Here is a 20,118-nt window from a genome sequence, read left to right on the forward strand (position 1 = left end):
ACAGAAGCCATGTGAGAAAGGAAAAGGGGAGGGGGGCACGGGGGACAGTTCACCTCTGGGTCTCGCAAATGGAACGGTCCGGACAAGGGGGGGAACGAGCTCATCACTTTTATGCATGATAAGGATCTATCAGAGATCTACCCCAACTTTTGGACTGCTCTCAGGATTGCACTTACTCTGCCAGTCACTGTGGCTCAAGCAGAGAGGAGCTTTTCCAAAGTAAAGTTGATCAAGTCCTACCTGAGGTCAACCATGTTCCAGGAACGGCTCACTGGCCTTGCCGTCATCAAAATTAATCACTCAATAGGGGAGCAGATTTCATACGATGACATCATTGATGATTTTGCATCAAGGAAGGCCAGAAAGGTCAGGTTTTAGTTTTACTTTGTTTTCTGCTCTTAGTGCTATAGTGTAATAATTAAATTCTCTTTAGTGCTGTGAGTGTCCTCACCCATAACATTTGTGGCGTCAGAAACTTCATTTCCTGCATTCTGCTGAATTTCTTTGTAACAATTTGTTTGTGTGTGAACATACTGTATGTGCAAGTGAGTGTCTGTGGGAGTGTATGACAGAGCGAAGGTGTTTGTGCGTGCGTGCGTCCTGCCTGCATGTATTAGGGGGATGGAAAGGGGGGAATGGTATGTTATGTATTTATATATTATATCTACATAAATATTGATTATAATATGTAAATAAATATATATATATATTCATCTATTTTTATATTGAATTGTTTTTGTTTTGATCAAATATTTCTTTCATTGACATTCACTTTTGAACATAACAACGGAAATGACTATGAGTACATCCAACATACAAACAGTCAGAATGAAAAAATGTAGGCATGGTGAAATGATGAAAGAAAAAATCCTACTAAAGCATATACTGCCAGGAAAGAACGCTGTGAGATAATGGTTTGGCAACCAGGCCATCCATATTTTACTGTCTGTTTTATATGTTTTATATGTTTTGTGTGTTGCATGTTACGTGGTGGTCTACAAAGTTTTAAGGATGTCCTGCCTCTTAGACTGTAAACCTAGTTTACCTACTGGTACCGATAAAGTAACCTGAACCTGAGGTCAACTAAACATTTAGAACATGCTCAAATCAGTATGACAGCACAACCAAAGTCAATTGAGAACTCAAGGCGCATCATGTTAAAGCAACATTGTGTAAGAATTTCTCCAATCTAGCAGAGAAATTGTATATGACAACCAACTGAATATTACTTTCTAGCCCCTCCCATTCCGAGCGTGTTTTAACTCCTACGGTGGCCGAATCCGAAATTAGCTCTTAGTATCCCCATCGTTTACACGCAGCTGTTTTAACCACTCCAAAATTAACTTTGCCTGTCGCATTGTCGTTTTATTTCTCTTTTTCGCTCACTTGGCGAGTAATCTCCCCCTGGCATTCGTCACGGTGCCACTGAGTGTAAAAGGCGGAGGTATGTCCCTCTTTGGCTAATGTATTTTAAAGATGGAGGCGCAACATGGCGGCCGTCATTCAAGCGACTCGCTGGTATGTATTCTGAATGATTCAAAATAGCAGATTCTATGCTTACGAGAATACTTTGATTAGTTGGTGGAAGTAATTACTCATGAATGAGCACATATTTATGAAAGAACAAAGGGGTTTTTGCTAAGAACCAACTCAAAACATTACACAATGTAGGTTTAAATAATACTTTGTTATTTCCATGTCAACTTTAGAGAATTGAATCATAATAGTTGATATATGTACCTCATGTGTCTCTGTAGTCCTGCCCTGCATGTCTACCCTTGTCGTTGTGTTTATCAGTCCTCGTTGTCTTGTTAGCACCGTTAGGAGCATGGGTTTTGTTTCCTGGTTTAGTTTCCTGTTTTATTTTTTAGTCTCTCTATTTCTCCTAGAAATCATCTCTGTTGCTTTTTTTTATTTTGAGAACGAATACCCCCACAATGTGAATACAGTTTGATTATAAAGTTTATTTAGTTGGTAACTGTTGTTGTATAATCGCAACATTAATAATTATATAAAGTCTATTCCAGAAGTTGTCAACAGGGGGTCAGAGTTAGTGCAGGGGGGGCTACCAAATGATGTAAAAAGAAATAGATCTATTTTTTTTTTTAAAGTTTATTGTTTCAAAAAATTAAAATAAGTCTGAAAATGTACATTAATATGAATGCAATGTTGTAATAAAGAAATTTCTGGAAAATAAAAATATTTACACATTGAAAATATGAATGAATACAGTTTTATCTTTTATTTTGTTGGTAACTTGTTGTATAATCACAATATTACACTGGAGGGTTCAATTTAATGTCATATTATTGGCACTTCAGTGATGCTTACTAGCCTCATTGTCTTGCCAATGATGACATTAAATCAAACCTCATTGTTAAATTATAACAAAATTAAAGTCTGCCTACAGGCCTGTTACATAAAGAAGATAGATAGATAGATAGATAGATAGATAGATAGATAGATAGATAGATAGATAGATTTTTTTATTGATCCCAAAAAAATGGGAAATAACATTGTTGCAGCAGCAAAATTTCAGACACACAGCACACGTACAGAGTAGAGCCTGGATCGGGCCGAATTTTTCCGTCCGAACCCGGCCCGAGCCCGACAGAGCCGTGACCGAACCCGGCCCGAGCCCGTCAGGCATTATGATATTTATGTCCGAGCCCGACCCGAGCCCGACACAGTTAAAATCTCGTTGTTTTTTTTCTCATACTAATAACACATGTACGTTTGTTTATGTGGAAAGCCCGCTTTTATTAAGCAACTGGAAGACATTCGGAAATGTCAACAGATGAGCGCATCAGCGCACACGGGGGAACAAGCACACGTTAATAATCTGTTTAATTTAAAATGTTCAATGTGTTAACCTTTCCTGCTTGCTTCGATTCCGACCGTGATCAGAAAACCAGGGGAGACTGGTTACCTCCAGGGCCGACGTTATATAATGTCGGGGTTAAAATCCCGTTTCTGGTGAGCAGATGAATGAACTTGGTTTTCAGTCTGGAGTTTATCTCGGACACCGCACACACTGTGTACAAAACTTAAACTTATTCCACCAACTCTGCTCCGGTCACATCTACACGTCTGCTTCCTCTTCCTCTATCTCTCTTCTGCCCACTTTACACACACACTGAGCTCTCTTAAAGGAGCCGCAACACCATTTTACAACAAATGCCTTATCACGCTGATGTGACCGAGCCCGGCCCGAACCCGACCATCATTTCTAACTATCTGTCCAAACCCGGCCCGGCCCGGGTCGGGTATCCATGCCTTAGTACAGAGTAAACATTAAATAATAGGAAAAAATATACATGAAATAATAATAGAATAATACACTAGCAATATTTAAAAATATATACAATTTGGAAATAAAATGTACAACTGTTTCGATATGGTTGATGTCAGCATGTTGAGGCATTTCATGGGAGGAGTCAGTAGAAGAGAGTATCTGACAGGATATAAGTAACCTCACAGCTCAGATCATCACACTGGAAGACCAGTTGGAAGTCAAGAAGACTCTCTCACAACTCATCTGATCTACACAACTTCACCAGGTGAGGACAAACTGGACACAGAGACAGAGGGTGAAAAACATACATATATATATATGTATATTTAGACTTTTACTGAACTGTGTAAGACTGTCAGTGTCAGACTAGAATCTACAGGGAAATACTGTATTTCTAATCACCACAGACCGTCAGTCTGTCTGTCTTCATCTTTGTCGTCTTCCTGTGTGTGTAAAGGAGGAGAGTTGACTCACAGTGTTAGATATCCTCAACACTCGTACTACTTTAGAGTGTACATTAAGTATTTTAGAGTGTTTTCAAATTTGTGTACAGTCTACAAAATCCTAAATGGCTTGGCTCCTACCTGTTTGTGCAAATTTGTCACTTACCGTGCCGCTGGTTCTGTAAGGTCGAATAGCTTCCATACATAACTGCACTGTACCCTTTCGCTCTTCAGCCTTTGGACAGGCAGCTTTCTCTTTCAAAGCCCTTAAGTACTGAAGGCTGTGTTCACTTTTCTCAACAGGTTGGAGAAATGGCCTCAGATAATAAGACCGTTGCTGCCCTGGGTCGACCTTTCACCCTGGGAATGCTCTATGATGCTCGGAGAGATAAACTGATCCCAGGTAAGTGTTGACTACATTCACACACACACACACACACACACACACAAACATAACTATCCATAATTCATCATTTGTTAAGCATTAGTTACCTATTAGTTAATGGTTTGTTCATTATTATGAATTAATTGTTCATACATAGTTTATCATGAGTAAAGTATTTGTTCGCACAGTTATAAATGGTTTGTTCATAGTAAATAAGCCTATTAGTTAATGGTTTGTTGATTATTATGAATTAATTGTTCATACATAGTTTATCATGAGTAAAGTATTTGTTCGCACAGTTATAAATGGTTTGTTCATAGTAAATAAGCCTATTAGTTAATGGTTTGTTCATCATTATTAATTTATTGTTTATACATAATTCATCATCAGTAAAGCATTTGTTCACATAGTTATGAATGGTTTGTTCATAGTAAATAAGCCTATCTAAAAAATATGTTTGTAAGTACATTTCCCATTATAAACCAGTTGCTAACTATTACTAAATGCTTTGTTCATCATTTGTAAAGCATTGCTCCTATGTTAATTCTCATAAATAAAGCATCTGTATACACACTCATAAATGGTTTGTTCATAGTAAATAAAGCTCTCAATAATTATGTTTATAAATAGAAGTTTGACACTTAATAAGCATTGCAAAAACCATTGGTAAATTAAATAATTTTCCCTTTATAAACTATCTACAAACTATTAGTAATGTCTTTGTTTATCATTTGTAAATCATAGTGCCTACATTCATTCTAATCAGTAAAGCATTAGTAAATACAGTTAGTAAATGGTTGGTCTATATTAAGTAAGCCCATGTAAAACGTTTATCAGTTGATGTTTTTAATAATTCCTAAATGATGCATTAACCATTTGTAAATGAAGTCTTCTTACCATTATTAACTAGGTACTCAGGAATGTTTAAGGTCGGTTAAAACTAGGAAGTTAATGATTAACGGACTATCTAGACCTAAATTTGTTCATGCCTTAAATAAAATGTTATGATTTATAAATAGGCCTGAACTAATAGCTGGGGTGATAATATATCTGTTACAAATACTTACCAATAATGTAATCCATGATTAACTCATGAGTTACTACTGGTTAGTTAAGTATATTGCGTGAGCCCATCTAAAGTGAGTACTTTCTATGCTTTACATAGCATTTATAAATGAGTTGCTAAGGCTAACAGAACCTGGACACACACATGTATTGTTCTATTTGGACATGCCTTCAGAAATATGCCTACAGACAGTTAGTGTGTTAATGCATCTTTAACAAGCACTTACCAAAACATCAATTCATGATTAACTCATGAGTTACTACTGATTAGTTAACTACATGGCGTGAGCCCATCTAAAGTGAGGACTTGCTATGCTTTACAAAGCATTTATAAATGAGTTGCAAAGGAGTATTATATAAGTATTTGTAACCCTTATTACGATGTAGTAAGAATGTACATTTATGAAATAGCTCGTAGTAGTGTTATGTAGTTGATATCAGTGTGAATTTGGACCAGAACCAGAAGAAAACTTGATTGTTGCAAGTCCAAGTCGAGTCTCAAGTCTTTGACCTCGAGTCCAAGTCAAGTCTCAAGTCTTTGAGGGGCAAGTTCAAGTCAAGTCTCAAGTCTCTGGCCTGATCTGATCTGTCCCTAACACTGTATTGTTAAATCTTATGATTTCCAAGCATGTCCTCTAGCTACCATCCATATAGTACAGTATCAAAATCAGTTGGAGGATAACTTTATGGGGTCTACTTAACACATCCCTCTAGCCCTCGGGCTTGGTGAAATATTAACCTAAGTCTGTCACATCATATAAAATATAAAGATACAATTTGTCTGTTCGCAGCATTAGCACAACACTGCGATGGTTAGCTTGTTACCTGTGACGATATATGCTAAATGTAACGTCTCTTTCACTGAAAAAAATGTCTAATGTCAAAGTGGAAATCAAGAGAATAGTGGCAGCGCCACACCAGTTACAGAACAACATGCATCTCAGTGTCAGTCCAAATTACGCACAATAAGCAGTTTGAACTCACTGATGTAATGCCATTTATTTATTTTCTAAGTGTTAGTACGCTCAGTGAAACTGAGTCCAGCGCGAGGGAGATCTGACTCAGAGGAGGAGAGGTTAGTGAGGCCAGCGTCTCCACGGCAGGTGACAGTGTGCACGGATCCGCTGCGCCACGCATGGATGAAATAATGAAATAGTAAATAGGACTACAGTAACAGAAGTATGTGCAGAATTAAAACAGTCAAGACGGCCCAGTGTTTGGTGGACCGGGTACACCTTGTTCACTTAATAGTCTACAAATCAACCACGGGATCAATTACGCATCACAAGAGTTTGCCCACCCAACAGCGTATGGATCTGTGCGTCCCGCCTCCTGTGTGCCATGGATGTCTTGTATAACGATACAATTTGCCTGTTCCCAGCATTAGCACAACACTTTGCGATGGTTAGCTTGTTACCTGTGATGATATATGCTAATGTAACGTCTCTTTCACATTAGCGTGTGAGTAACTGACCTATTTGGATGTGTTTTGAGATGCCTGATGAAGTTTGACGTTGTTGATCCGGCATCATTTATCTTGATGCCACACACCTTGTATGTAGCTGTGTGCTTACTGCCACAGTTTACCAAGTTATTGAAAGCAAAACTAATGACAACAGGCACAACTCCGGGAGGACTTGGTGTCGCCATCGTCAATGCATTTTTTTTAATATGTGAGTGTGCGCACATAAGGCATAACACATGCGTTATGTTGCACGTTATGGCAAAGGGCTGGGGACATGAGGCTCGTCATACGTTTCCCCAACGTATATGCGCCAATAAAAGAAAATAGAAATACATGAATAAATTTAGATTTAAAAAGCAATAATTGCATGAAAACAGGTTGATGACGAGTCTCGAAGCAAGTCTGAAGTCTTTTGGGTCGAGTCCGAGTCAAGTCTGAAGTCAGCTGTTAGTGCGACTTAAGTGCGACTCGAGTCCGAGTCTCAGATTCGAGTCCCCATCTCTGTCAATTTCTCGTCCAGTGCCCGCGACTAGGATTAGCGTGTGCTTGACAGGGTGGGGGGCGTGACATCACGATGGTGGCTCTCCATCGTGACGTTGGCCATCGGCACAACCCTAATAGGGTTATATATGAACATTTGTTAAAGCCTCTGAACACCCAAACAGGTGATTTCAGTTCTGCTGGCTGATTAGACCTCTGCTCAGGTTAAAGGGGGGGCGAAGCTTTGATGACCAATAAGAAGGATGAAGGTGTCATTTGTACCACCCTAACAGGTGTAATAAAGATAACAGGAAGCTCAGGAAGATGTCAATGAATCAGTCTAAAGACACAGTCCTGAGAAGAGGTCCAATCAGCCAGGTTAACTGAAAACACCTGTGTGGGTGTTCAGAGCCTTTAAAGTGACTTCCTGAGGAGGGCAGTCATATGCCTAGTAGTGTTTAAACTGCCATAACTTCACACAGAGATGAAGAGGAAATGCACAGGTGGAACTGATAACTGTGTCAGTGGGGGCTGCAAGGCCAGAGTTTTGCTGCTCTTTAACAGTTAAAATGTACAACAGTGAATTAAAATGAAGGATCAATCTTTAGTGAGAGGAAACAAACACATGCAGGATGTAAATCCATGGCCGACGGGCGAATGAAGATTCATGGTGGATCTACCAGAAAGGCCTTCTACCTTTTAGTCTTTTCTGCTGTTTTTGACAATCAACCCCTGTCATGAGTGCTTATTCTTGGCTCAATATTGGAGCCCAATGGAACGGTAGAGGCTGAGTGGACGGGTCATATCAGACCGTGGAGGGCGACATTGAATGCAAGGCTTGCAGGATGCTGTAGAGACAGGTGAGTACAACAACACCGATGGGTTGAAAGTCATCAACAGAAGAGTTGCATGTCTGCACTTCTCACTGTGCAAAAACTGTGCAGGCTCTTGTTATATATATATATATATATATATATATATATATATATATAGTGTGTGTGTGTGTATATATATATATATATATATATATATATATATATATATATATATATATATATATATATATATATGTATATATGTGTATATATATGTATATATGTGTATATATATTTGTGTGTATATATATGTATATATATGTATATATGTATATATATATATATATATATATATATATATATATATATATATATATATATATGTGTTTATATATATATATATGTATATATGTATATATATATGTGTGTGTGTGTGTATATATATATATATATATATATATATATATATATATATATATATATATGTGTATATATATATATATATATATGTGTGTGTGTGTATATATATATATGTGTATATATATGTGTATGTGTATGTGTATATATATATATATATATATATATATATATATATATATATATGTTTTCTCTCGTTGGGTGGGCGTGTCTCTCGTTAATTGGCTGTGTCTCAGGTGATACCCAATCAGCAGAGACGTGTCTGTTAACTCGTGGTAATAAAAAGGCAGAGCGCTGGTGCCCACAACCGGGTGTTCAACGCACCCCCGTTTCAGTTTTAAAAAATGCGTTGCTACGTTTTGTGGGGGCTGAACGTTACACAGATGTCTCTCTGTCTGCTGGCTGATTCTGATCCAGATCTCCCTTCATCTCTGCAGGTTTGGTTACCTTTCTTTAGTTTATCTGTACGCTTTGTCTGCACTTCATACACACTCATGCACACTTACACCACTGACTCTACTGACAATCAGAAACCACACCTTAATTATCTTTTACTTTGGTCTAATTTGGATTGATTTGGTTAATAAAGTGTATTTTTGTAAAACTTTATCATAATGTCTCATTTGTTGTGGCTAAAGAGCCAGGTCATAACAAATTGGGGCGTTTTGTCATGGAAACAATGTTGCCCTCCAGCTGATGAGAGAGGAACGACATTTTTAATATAACATGATTTTTATTGACTTAAATGTAAAACTATTTTCTTTGTGACTTCATCAGCAGTTTCAGTAAATACTTGATTTGTTCTGTTCTTAACTTTTCTGTTGGTTTGGTTATGTTGCTTTAGTTTATCTGTACACTTTGTCTGCACTTTATACACACTGGTCAACACTTACACCACTGACTGTACTGACAACCACAACCCACCTTTACTTTGGTCTAATTTGCATTGATTTGGTCAATAAAGTGTATTTGTTTAATTCAATTCAATTTTATTTATAGTATCAGTTCATAACAAGAGTTATATATATATATATATATATATATATATATATATATATATATATATATATATATATATATATATATATATATATAGAGAGAGTAGGTCTAGACCACACTCTATAATTTACAAATACCCCACAATTCCAGTAATTCCCAGTACATTTATAAGACTTTATCATGGTGTGTCTCCGATTTGTTGTGGCTTAAGAGCCGGGTCATAACAAATTGGTGGCTTATCCGATTCTTTCTTTAATTGGTGTGTTTTGTCATGGAAAGAATCCTGCACTCCAGCTGATGAGAGAGGAAGGAGATCTTTGATTTTACATGATTTGTATTGACTTAAATGACTTGACTTCCTCAGCATAGTTTCAATAAAGACTTGATTTGTTATGTTATTTCCTTTTTAAAGTGTGTAGTGGACTGGCAACTTCCATTCCATATATTCAAACTTTCATTCTTACTCTTAATCTCTGTTTGCTGTAGATAACTACAGTAAGCGTTGTATTGTGAAGCCCTTGAGGTCATGTTTGAGATTATTTATCAGTTTCAGACTGCAGCGTCTGGTTCCTCTCAGCCTCGGTTGTGTCGACTGACTTTACTGTGTACAGAAGTTCTGATTGACAGCTGTGCTTCTGCCTTGGCTGGTTCCACGTCTGTCAGGGTGACGATGAAGGAAACGGAGCCAGTGTTTCTTCTGCAGTCGAAGCCAGACTTCTTTTGGGGGACTCAAAATGACATGTTTTGACATCCTGTCAAAGCGTTCTCCAAGGCCTACATTATTCATAGACTGAGGAATTCCTACAGTCTCTCCTGCTGCTCTACCTCAGTCCTTTTTAAATCTTAGATTTTAAGGATTGACCAGTTTCTTCAGTCCAGAGAGATGATGCACATTTGGCTGGTCAAGCTTAAAACTGCTCTCTAAATGCCAGGTGAGTTGGATTACACTGAAAATGCTTCAACAGTGTGTGAGTTTGGTAGGTTAATAAAGAGAAATGCCAGTCTGGTCAGTGAATTTGAAATAATTTGTACAACTGAATATACCTCTTTACACACCTTAGAGTCCTTTGAAGCTGAAACAATTAGTTGATCGTTAAGTTGATCAACTATTTAGATAATCGATCCGTCACTTTTAAAGCAAAAATCCCAAACGGTCTGTTTGTAAGCTTTTTCTTTCGTGAGATAAGTAATTTTAAAGTTAATTTACGAATGATTATTTTCTAAACACTTAATGTATTAAAAAATATAAACAGATTAATCGACAATGAAAATAATCTACCCTAAAGTTGTTGTTTTGGTTCTTCAGATAACTCTTAAGGTACTTTCAGCAGCCTGGACAGTGTCTCTATTCTCACCCAGAGAAAGCTGCTCTGAGTGAAGACAGATACCAGAGTCAGCACCATGGACAGTGTCTCTATTCTCACCCAGAGAAAGCTGCTCTGAGTGAAGACAGATACCAGAGTCAGCACCATGGACAGTGTCTCTATTCTCACCCAGAGAAAGCTGCTCTGAGTGAAGACAGATACCAGAGTCAGCACCATGGACAGTGTCTCTATTCTCACCCAGAGAAAGCTGCTCTGAGTGAAGACAGATACCAGAGTCAGCACCATGGACAGCGTTCCTGGCACGAGGCTGAAGAGCTTCACATTTCAGATAAAACAAGTCAAATCCATAAGAAAGTGAGTGTTTAAGTAAACACATTTAATTAATAAAGGGCTATGGGGTTTGAGACTGTAGAAAACAGAAGTGCATAATTCTATATTCATATTCCCATTTTTTTTTTTTAATAAATAACTGCTTCATTGATTTGAGATTGTTCTGTTAAACATCAGCATGTTTGTTCTATCACTTTATAATGAGGTGTAATGAACCTTTACAGCCTGGAGGTGTCACTGTTGGGACTTTAGATGGAAACTCATCCTGTCCAACCATGAAGTTATGTACTGCATGTGTGTTTTGTCTGTCTTAGAACTTGCAGACAGATATGAATTAATTACTCTAAGATCATGCAACCATGCAAAGTTATTTTCTGTGTGTGTGTGTGTGTGTGTGTGTGTGTGTGTGTCTGTCTGAGTGCCTCTGAGCTTTAGGTTTTCCCTCAGCACGAAGCCTCAGAGACGAGGAAAGGGACGCTTCATCAATAATTTAACATGCAATGCTGAAATCTGTCCCCCATGGAGTTTTGTGTGGTGGGAAAAGAAGGTTCCCGTCTGTCCAGACAGAGCAACGGCAGAAGACTGATAAAGGAGATAGAAGAGAAGGACGAGTGGAGTCGAGGGAATATTTGAACTTTCTGCATAAGACTGGATGTTTGCAGCACTGCAGACATAGTGAGAGGGAAGTTTGAAAGTGTTGGAAGAGGAATAAGGTGGGAAAACAGAGCGAGAGGTCAGGCAAACAATGTTGAAATACACTGGCTCAAGGAAAGCGAGCTGGAAGGACGAGGTCATACAAAGAAGTCGCACAGCGAGGCGTTTGTTTGAGATGAAGTTTTAGCAGAGCTGCTTGTTCTTACAACACTCCAGGTTAGAGAACTCCCAGATCTAGCAGATGAGATGATTTGTGCTGCCGTGCGTCTTCTTTACATCTGTTCTTACAAGAACCAGTTTGAGTGTCAGGCGTGAGGACAGCTGTGTCTTCCCTACACTGGGGGGTTTTGACCCGTCAACTACAAATCACACACTTAACTTTTATTGCTGTTCTTTTCTTTTTTTTACGACGTCCATGGAGGATTTGATCTGGCTCTATTTGCTAGTTTGTGAGAGATCTCACAAATAAATGTATTCAATTAAACTTGGTGGAAAGATTATTTAAACATTTGTTTATTTTTCCAAAATGACTCCTAAACTTTGAGATGTAAAAGCACATTTATTTCTTTACATTTTTGTTTTTGTGCAGACTCAAATGATTTAATCTGCCGCTGCAAATAGTCACAAACAAATGCCCCCTTTCCTTCTGTTTGTTTGATTAAAAACTACAGTGGCGAGCACACACACACACACACACACACACACACACACACACACACACACACACACACACACACACACTCCTATGGGATTGGTGTGAACATTAATTAATCATTGTAGCCAAACTTGCTTTAGGCATGGCCTGCTGCCTTGAAATAATTTTTTTTAATGGCAAGCAGATCCATCTTCATCTGGCTCTTTCTTGCTTTCTGACATTCAATACATTTATTTTTAAGCTTTCTCTGCCTCTCCTTCACTCAGGTATTCACGCACACTTGCCATGTTGAGCTGAAGCCTTTTGTTGACTTTTTCTCAGCATGTGGTGTCGCTGTGACACCGCCTGATTCTCCTGAACTCCTGAAGTGTTGACAGTGCGACCAACTTAAAGTTGGGGTCAAAGGTTAGGGAATGTATTAGGCCAGTAAGGGTCCTCACATGTACAGTTTAGAATTTTGTGTGTGTGATGGAGAAGAAAAGAGCAGATGCTGTGTTTTAGCATTCTGGTTTTGTCTCGTCCAGTCTGTGCTGTTGAGGAGTCAGCGGCGCTCTGCTGCTCGGCCAATCAGAGACGTTCACTGACTACTGAACAACACAAGCTGGCACAGCCTCCAGTCCACTTTATAATGTTTCTCTTTAAGTGCAGCCTCTAGTAGACGCTTGCTGTATGTAAGTCTTTTTGCTGAGAATAAGTCTGTGTGACTTTTATTTGCGTTTCCTAATCTAACAGCCCAAAGTTCACAAACGAAATCTTAATATGCCCATTTATCTGCATCTGCAGTTGTTCTTTTGTCTGCAGTACCTCAGGTTGTTTTCAGATTCCTTTTTATATATTTGTATATACTGTATATACACAGGTTGTTTTACACACACACACACACACACACACACACACACACACACACACACACACACACACGCACACACCGCTCCCACGCAGCAGGAGTCCTCTTGAATGGACTTAATTGTTGTTGAATAATCAAACGAATTACTTGTCTCATCAGGAGAAAGCATCTGCAGCAATTTGCTTTCTCAGGAAGCTTACATATGCTTATATGACCGATAAAACACAGCTTGGCCAACCTGGAGTGTGTGAGTGTGTGAGTGTGTGTGTGTGTGTGTGTGTGTGTGTGTGTGTGTGTGTGTGTGTGTGTGTGTAAATAAGGTGTAGATGGGAACAAAGTACTGACAAATCAAATGGGGTTGTTGCGTTAGCCGTGCTAAAAGAAAACAGCATGCAAAGATTTACTATCTAAAGATGGATGGATGGACAGACTGACTAAGTATTCACCAGCCCGCATCAAGCATCTTGAACTGCATAGTAGTAGTTTTTTTTTTTTCATTTAATAGCTGTTTTAGCAAGTTATTTTTCATTCATTTATTTTCACATAATGCATTGTCTAATTTTCTAAAATTCACTTGAAACAAAAACAAAACAAGTAGTACCTTGTAACTTTTACTAAATTAATATTGAACTAGTTACGTTTTTAGGTCAGGTTGGACCACTAACTGTAGCTACACTGAACATTATTACAATATCAAACATTGAGTTGAGAGTGTGTTTTTCGTCACTGTGAGCATTTTATTAATGTGTGTGTGCTGAGAGTCCAGTGTGGTTTCTGAGTGTTTTTTAACGAGCTCTGGGTATTGACGCAGGCAGAATTTTCTTTATTAAAACTGACTGTTTAATATGTGTTGTTCCCTTTTTAAGCTTAAACTGCTGAAACAGTGGCTATTACTAATAAACACATGAACATATTTTGTGTCAAACAGTGTTGGTAGCTCACTACATTTTCACTACTTCATTATCTGTAATTTATGGAATATTTTGTAACCTTTTTTGCTTCTCAGTACTGGAAGTAAGAAAAAAAATAAATGCAACCCAACTATAGAAAAATGCACACTGCAATAACCTCCATGCTAATTATGACACACACACACACACACACACACACACACACACACACACACACACACACACACACACACACCAGGGGTGTTAACTAACGAAGTACAAATACTTTGTTACCTTACTTACTTACTGACATGTTGGGTATTTATACTTTACTGGAGTAATTATTTTACAGCAGACTTTTTACTTCTACTCCTTACATTTTTACGCAATTATCTGTACTTTCTACTCCTTACATTTTAAAAATAGCCTCGTTACTCCTATTTCAGTTTGGCTTGTTTTCATTCCGGCTTGTCATCGTTAAAAAAAAAAAAAAAAACCTATCCAGATAAATCACGCCATCCGGATAGAGTGAATTTGATCATGGTTGGATGAGAAGTATAAACATATACCCTTCCGACACCCTATTGGTTTGTACGCGATCCATCGCACCTGCACATGACATACATCACGTCACACTCCAGCGAGTGAAGATGTCCGTGGCAGAGACTCAAGAGAACTCGAGCTAAATGTCCCGACCAAGCACCAGCGAGGAGGTTGGTAGCCAGGAAGACCAGCCAACCCTTCTACATCCCTGGCCGTACCTGGAAGAAGTTTTTGAAATGATTGGATGCAAAAACACCTTTTGAATGCGCTGCAAGCTCTGCACAACCAAGTACCACGAGCTAATTGTTTCCAAAACTCATCGTCTAATAAGAAAAAGCAATTTGATATTATTTTTTTCCCTTACATAACTATATACTTTAAGTAATTTTGAAACCAGTACTTTTACTTGTGTAAAAAGCTTGAGTTGATGCTTCAACTTCTACAGGAGTCTTTTTAAACCCTAGTATCTATACTTCTACCTGAGGAATGGATGCGAATACTTTTGACATATATATATATATATATATATACACACACACACACACACACACACACACACACACACACACACACATACATACATACATACACACACGTATGTATATTATACATTATTATATTAAAGAGCTAATTTGTAAAAAAGTGGAATTATACTTTAAGAATAGCAGCAGAGTGACTGCTATGTTTTGGCTGAGAGATGATTTGCTGTGAGTGCTTACTTTGTGTGCACTTTTCTTTTTTTAAGAGGAGCCGATGATGCGTTTCTACGAAAATGTCGACCAATAATAATCGGCGGTCGATCAATCAAGGGCATCTCTAACTCAAACCATTAATATTATAGAAATTGCTTGATGATAAGTTGTAGTTATAGTGGTTTTATGTTATGAAAGCTACCTAAACTATTAAACTCCCTGGTCTGAGTAAAGGTCTTTCTGTTAAATGCATCAATGCCTACCTGATTTTGTTTTGTGTGACTGTTATGTCATAGGTGCAAGACGTGTTTCAGCAGCTACCAATTAAAACTGGAATCTATTCAAATATTTGTTCTGCAAAAAGGGTGTGATCATTGAAGCTTCTATAGTCTAGGGCTTATATTTCCCAGTACAGTAGGTGTGTCTCAATATCTGTGGAAAGATACTGCTAACCCATTTAAACAGTAACCACTGCACCTTGGATTTCATTAAGGTGGCCAGGACACCATTGATTTATAAAGGTCAAATATAAAATAAAATAGCTGTAATTGTAGGTTTACATAAGGAAGACTACTTAAATTATTATTATTAAACATCCTGGGCTGAGTAAATGTCTTTCTGTTAAATACACTGACTATGTTTACATGCACCTAATATTCCAGTTTTTGCACTTGTTCTAAAAAAGACAATATTCTGAGTAGGCTGTTTACATGGCAAATGGAAGTGAATTTTCTATAAAAATTACTGTTTACATGCAGCCTTGCAAAATAGTATAGAATCATTTTTTCAAAATTTTCCTTCATTCAAACTTGTTGGACCATGTCAACACAGCCTCTCTCTTTCATTCCTTCAACCAGTTTCTTGAAAAGGTCGGCGTTGTGATGTTTGTGCATATCCAAAAACCTGTTGATATCCAAGACTTTGATAATGTTTAAAAGTATCTGTGTGTCTCCTTTTCTTTTGGGCATGCATGTGTGTTGCTAGTTGGTTTGAGTACAACAACCATAGCAACACACTGAGCTGACTATAACCGGCCTGATACATTGCATGCATAACAAATGCAGAGCGGATGTTCCAACACTACACTTCCACTATAATCAATGAAACTGGCTACACCGGACATGAGAGCAGCACCTTATTGGTGCGTATGCTCCGCAGATATTCACTCTATACGCGTAAAAATAGGACAGTCTTCTGTTTATATTTTTTTTACAAGAAATGTGTGTGGCTCTTTTACACAGAAATGGATCATAAAGTGTCTATGTTTCTTTCAAATTATACTATCGATAGACAGGAAATACTTAATGTCAAGTCAATGTGTGTATTGGCAGTTTGGTTTTGAGAGTTTCTGTTGTTATTTCTTGTTTCCCTCACCTGCATCACTGCATAACAGCTGACAGTAGATGGACGTTTCAGAGCACAGCACCGGCTCCAAAAACTGAAGAAACGACAACAATCTCAAAACAAAAGCTCTCCATTAAGTCTTTTTTTTTTCCTAAGTGTTTTTGTGAATTCACCTTTGGATTATTAATAATTTAAAACCCAGTAAAGAATTTGCTTGTATAATTTGTTGTTACGCCTTTTCACAAATTATACAGCTTGCCTTTGTTTCATTTTCCGCCCACCACTACCGTAAACTGTCCTAAATGTCAAAAACCCAGATTGAGACGCATATCCCCAATGTGCTGTATACATGTCCAAAGAATTCTTCTAAAACCCAAATAATACTGGCATATCCCACATGTCTTAATAGGAAAATGCTTAATTCGGAAACCGGCCTTTTTTCGGGATATCCAAACAGAATATGCTGTTTACATGACCTGTATCAAATTCAGAATATTGTTATATTAGGAATAATAGTGGAATATTAGTGTGCATGAACTCATTATTGCCCATCTGAATTTCTTTCTGTGACTGTTAGATCATAGGTGCAAGACATGTCCCAGCAGCTACCAAGTAAAACTGGAATCTATCCAGGTATTCATTCCACAGGAGAAACTCCTTTCATACAACCCTAAATAAGAGCATGCTCAGGCTCGCTAACAGTGTCTCTTCTGACTCCATGCATGTTTTAAATTATGAATACCAACTTTTGTCTTCTAACAGGTGATTTAGAATCCCTTCGTTTGGACACAACAGGCTCAACAACTCTTTTATACATCAGTCTGTCCTGTTGCTAAACCAAAATCAGCGTGCTGCCAGTTAAGATCTGGATCTGAGGATATCATGAAACATGTTTCTTTGCTGTTGATGTGTTTTAATCTTTTTTATGATATGTGCAATTGTTTAAATGCTTTGTGTGTACGTTTCTTATTTTTGAGAGGAGATGAATTATATACTCATTACACTCATTCTATAGGATACATATTATCCTATCTATCATATTTAGAGTTATATTTCCCAGTAGGTGTTTCTCAATTTCTGTGGAAAGACTCTGCTAACACTTTGAAAAAGGAAGAAAAACTGAAATCTATTCAAGTATTCTTTCCACAGAAGTAGCGTGATTCTTTCCATCTGTTGCAAACTCCTTTCAAACAAACCACAATACGAGCACGCTCTTCTGACTCCATGCATGTTTTAAATTATGAATACCAACTTTTGCCTTCTAACAGGTGATTTAGAGTCCCTTCTTTTAGACACAACAGGCTCAAGAACTCTTTTATACATCAGTCTGTCCTGTTGCTAAACCAAAATCAGTGCTACCAGTTAAGATCTGGATCTGAAGATATCATGAAACATGTTTCTTTGCTGTTGAGGTGTTTTAATCTTTTGTACCATATGTGTAATTTTTGTCTTACTTTGTGTGCACTTTTCTTTTTTTTAAGAGGAGCCGATCATGCTTTTATACGAAAATATCGACCAATAATAATCAGCGGTCGATCAATCAAAGGCATCTCTAAGTCAAACCATTAATATTATAGAAATTGCTTCATAATAAGTTGTATTATTGTGGTTTTATGTTATGAAAGCTACCTAAACTATTAAACTCCCTGGTCTTCCTACTTCTTACAGTGCAGACGCTTTGCTGCTTGCTCCTGCCTCTGCTTGCATATTTCTGCTGATAATCTTGCTTTTCCTCTGAGAGAAACTATGAGCAGCAGATCTTGGATACTTATAAATCACTGGACTATACATTTTTTGTAGACATAGTAGGCTATTGCCATATTTCAACATTTTTCTGCGTGAGCGTGACCTACCAATAGCTCAAGCCTGTCCTAAAGTGACTGTAGCTAAAGCTAATTAGCAGCAAGATGCCTCCCTTCTCCATGGAGGACTACTACAAACTCCTTCAGAAGATTGCAGTTCTGGAAACCAAAATTTACCAGTTAGAAGTAAACGTGGAAGTAAACGTGGAAGTAAACGTGGAAGTAAACGGATCATGTGGAAATGACACCACTTTACCATTGACCCAAAACATTGGACAAAAGCATGCCAACACACAGGCTAACTAGCACCAGCAAGACTACGGACAAACAGGAGGGCTGTGGAATGGGTAATAAATCAACAAGTGGTAGTCCTCCCTGGAACTCTTTTGGTGCAAAGCCTAAGAGTAAATAATTTTCCTGGGAAATGGGAGGACGACTAACGGGCAGGGCACAGCGCCCTGAGATTTGTGATACGACCGGCTGGCCTACATTGTCATCTAGGCAGAGCGCCTCTTCTACCCCTGTACTCAGTAGGACACAGCCGTGGACAGCTGCAAAAGGGAGAATTAGCAACAAAATGCCTCCCCAACAACAGAGTGTGCAGGTGGAGAACAGATTTGCTCCTCTGCTGCACTACCCTGGACATGACCTGGATTGCGTCTCATCGTCACACAGCAGGGTAAGGACTGAGAGCAATTCAAAAAGTAAAAAGCTACAGGGAAACGACTGGGCACCAAACTCTGATTGTGGGTGACTCTGCTGTAAAAGACATAAAAAGCAGTAAAAACACCAAAATACTCTGTTTTTCCAAAGACATGAGTCAGCACTCAGCTTCAAACGATAATGTTAAAAACAACAGACAAAGCCAGAAATCTTGGTGTAGTCATGGACTCAGACCTGAATTTTAACAGCCACATTAAGACAATTACAAAGTCAGCCTATTACCACCTTAAGAATATATCAAGGGTTAAAGGACTTTTGTCTCAGCAGGATTTGGAAAAACTTGTCCATGCTTTTATCTTCAGTAGACTTGACTACTGTAACAGAGTCTTTACAGGTCTCCCTAAAAAATCAATCAGACAGCTGCAGCTGATTCAGAACGCTGCTGCTCGAGTCCTCACTAAGACCAAGAAAGTGGATCACATCACTCCAGTTCTGAAGTCTCTACACTGGCTTCCAGTGCCTCAAAGAATTTATTTCAAAATACTTCTGTTGGTTTATAAATCACTAAACGGTTTAGGGCCAAAATACATTTCTGATCTGCTACTATATTATGAACCACCCAGACCTCTCAGGTGGTCTGGGACAGGTCTGATTGTTGTCCCCAGAGTCAGAACTAAACAGGGGGAAGCAGCGTTCAGTTTTTATGCTCCACATATCTGGAACAAACTCCCAGAAAACTGCTGGACTGCTGCAACTCTCAGTTCTTTCAAATCAAAGCTAAAGACCTTCTTTTTGATGTTGCCTTTCTTTAAATAACTTCTACCTTAACTAATAAATACATTTCTTATACTGAAGTTGCATTGTTGACACTGTATGACAATCTATATAAGCATAACAAGAGAAATTCCTATTTTATCTGCTTTTATATATTTAACTGTTTTAACTGTTCTTCAATATTTGATTTCTTATACTGCACTGTAACTTTTATTCTCGTATTTTATCTGTTTTT

General features: G+C 38.0%; 1 protein-coding gene across 2 annotated transcripts in view; it reads left to right on the plus strand.

Annotated features, from left to right (window-relative positions):
* The first annotated feature begins 3,489 nt into the window (after positions 1-3,489).
* The window catches only part of LOC116061069 (stonustoxin subunit beta-like), a 71,018-nt gene continuing 54,389 nt past the window's right edge, over positions 3,490-20,118 (plus strand). The window contains exons 1-2 of one of the 2 annotated variants that reach the window (XM_035997424.1): positions 3,490-3,560; positions 4,042-4,141. In XM_035997424.1, coding sequence (XP_035853317.1) covers positions 4,051-4,141 — 91 coding nt within the window. In that variant the 5' untranslated portion in view covers positions 3,490-3,560; positions 4,042-4,050. Of the gene's footprint in view, positions 3,561-4,038; positions 4,142-20,118 lie in introns of both variants that reach the window. The other variant, XM_035997425.1, reaches the window with a different exon arrangement.

The sequence above is a fragment of the Sander lucioperca genome, chromosome 22, assembly GCF_008315115.2.
Source record: "Sander lucioperca isolate FBNREF2018 chromosome 22, SLUC_FBN_1.2, whole genome shotgun sequence".
In the NCBI taxonomy this organism is placed as follows: domain Eukaryota; kingdom Metazoa; phylum Chordata; class Actinopteri; order Perciformes; family Percidae; genus Sander; species Sander lucioperca.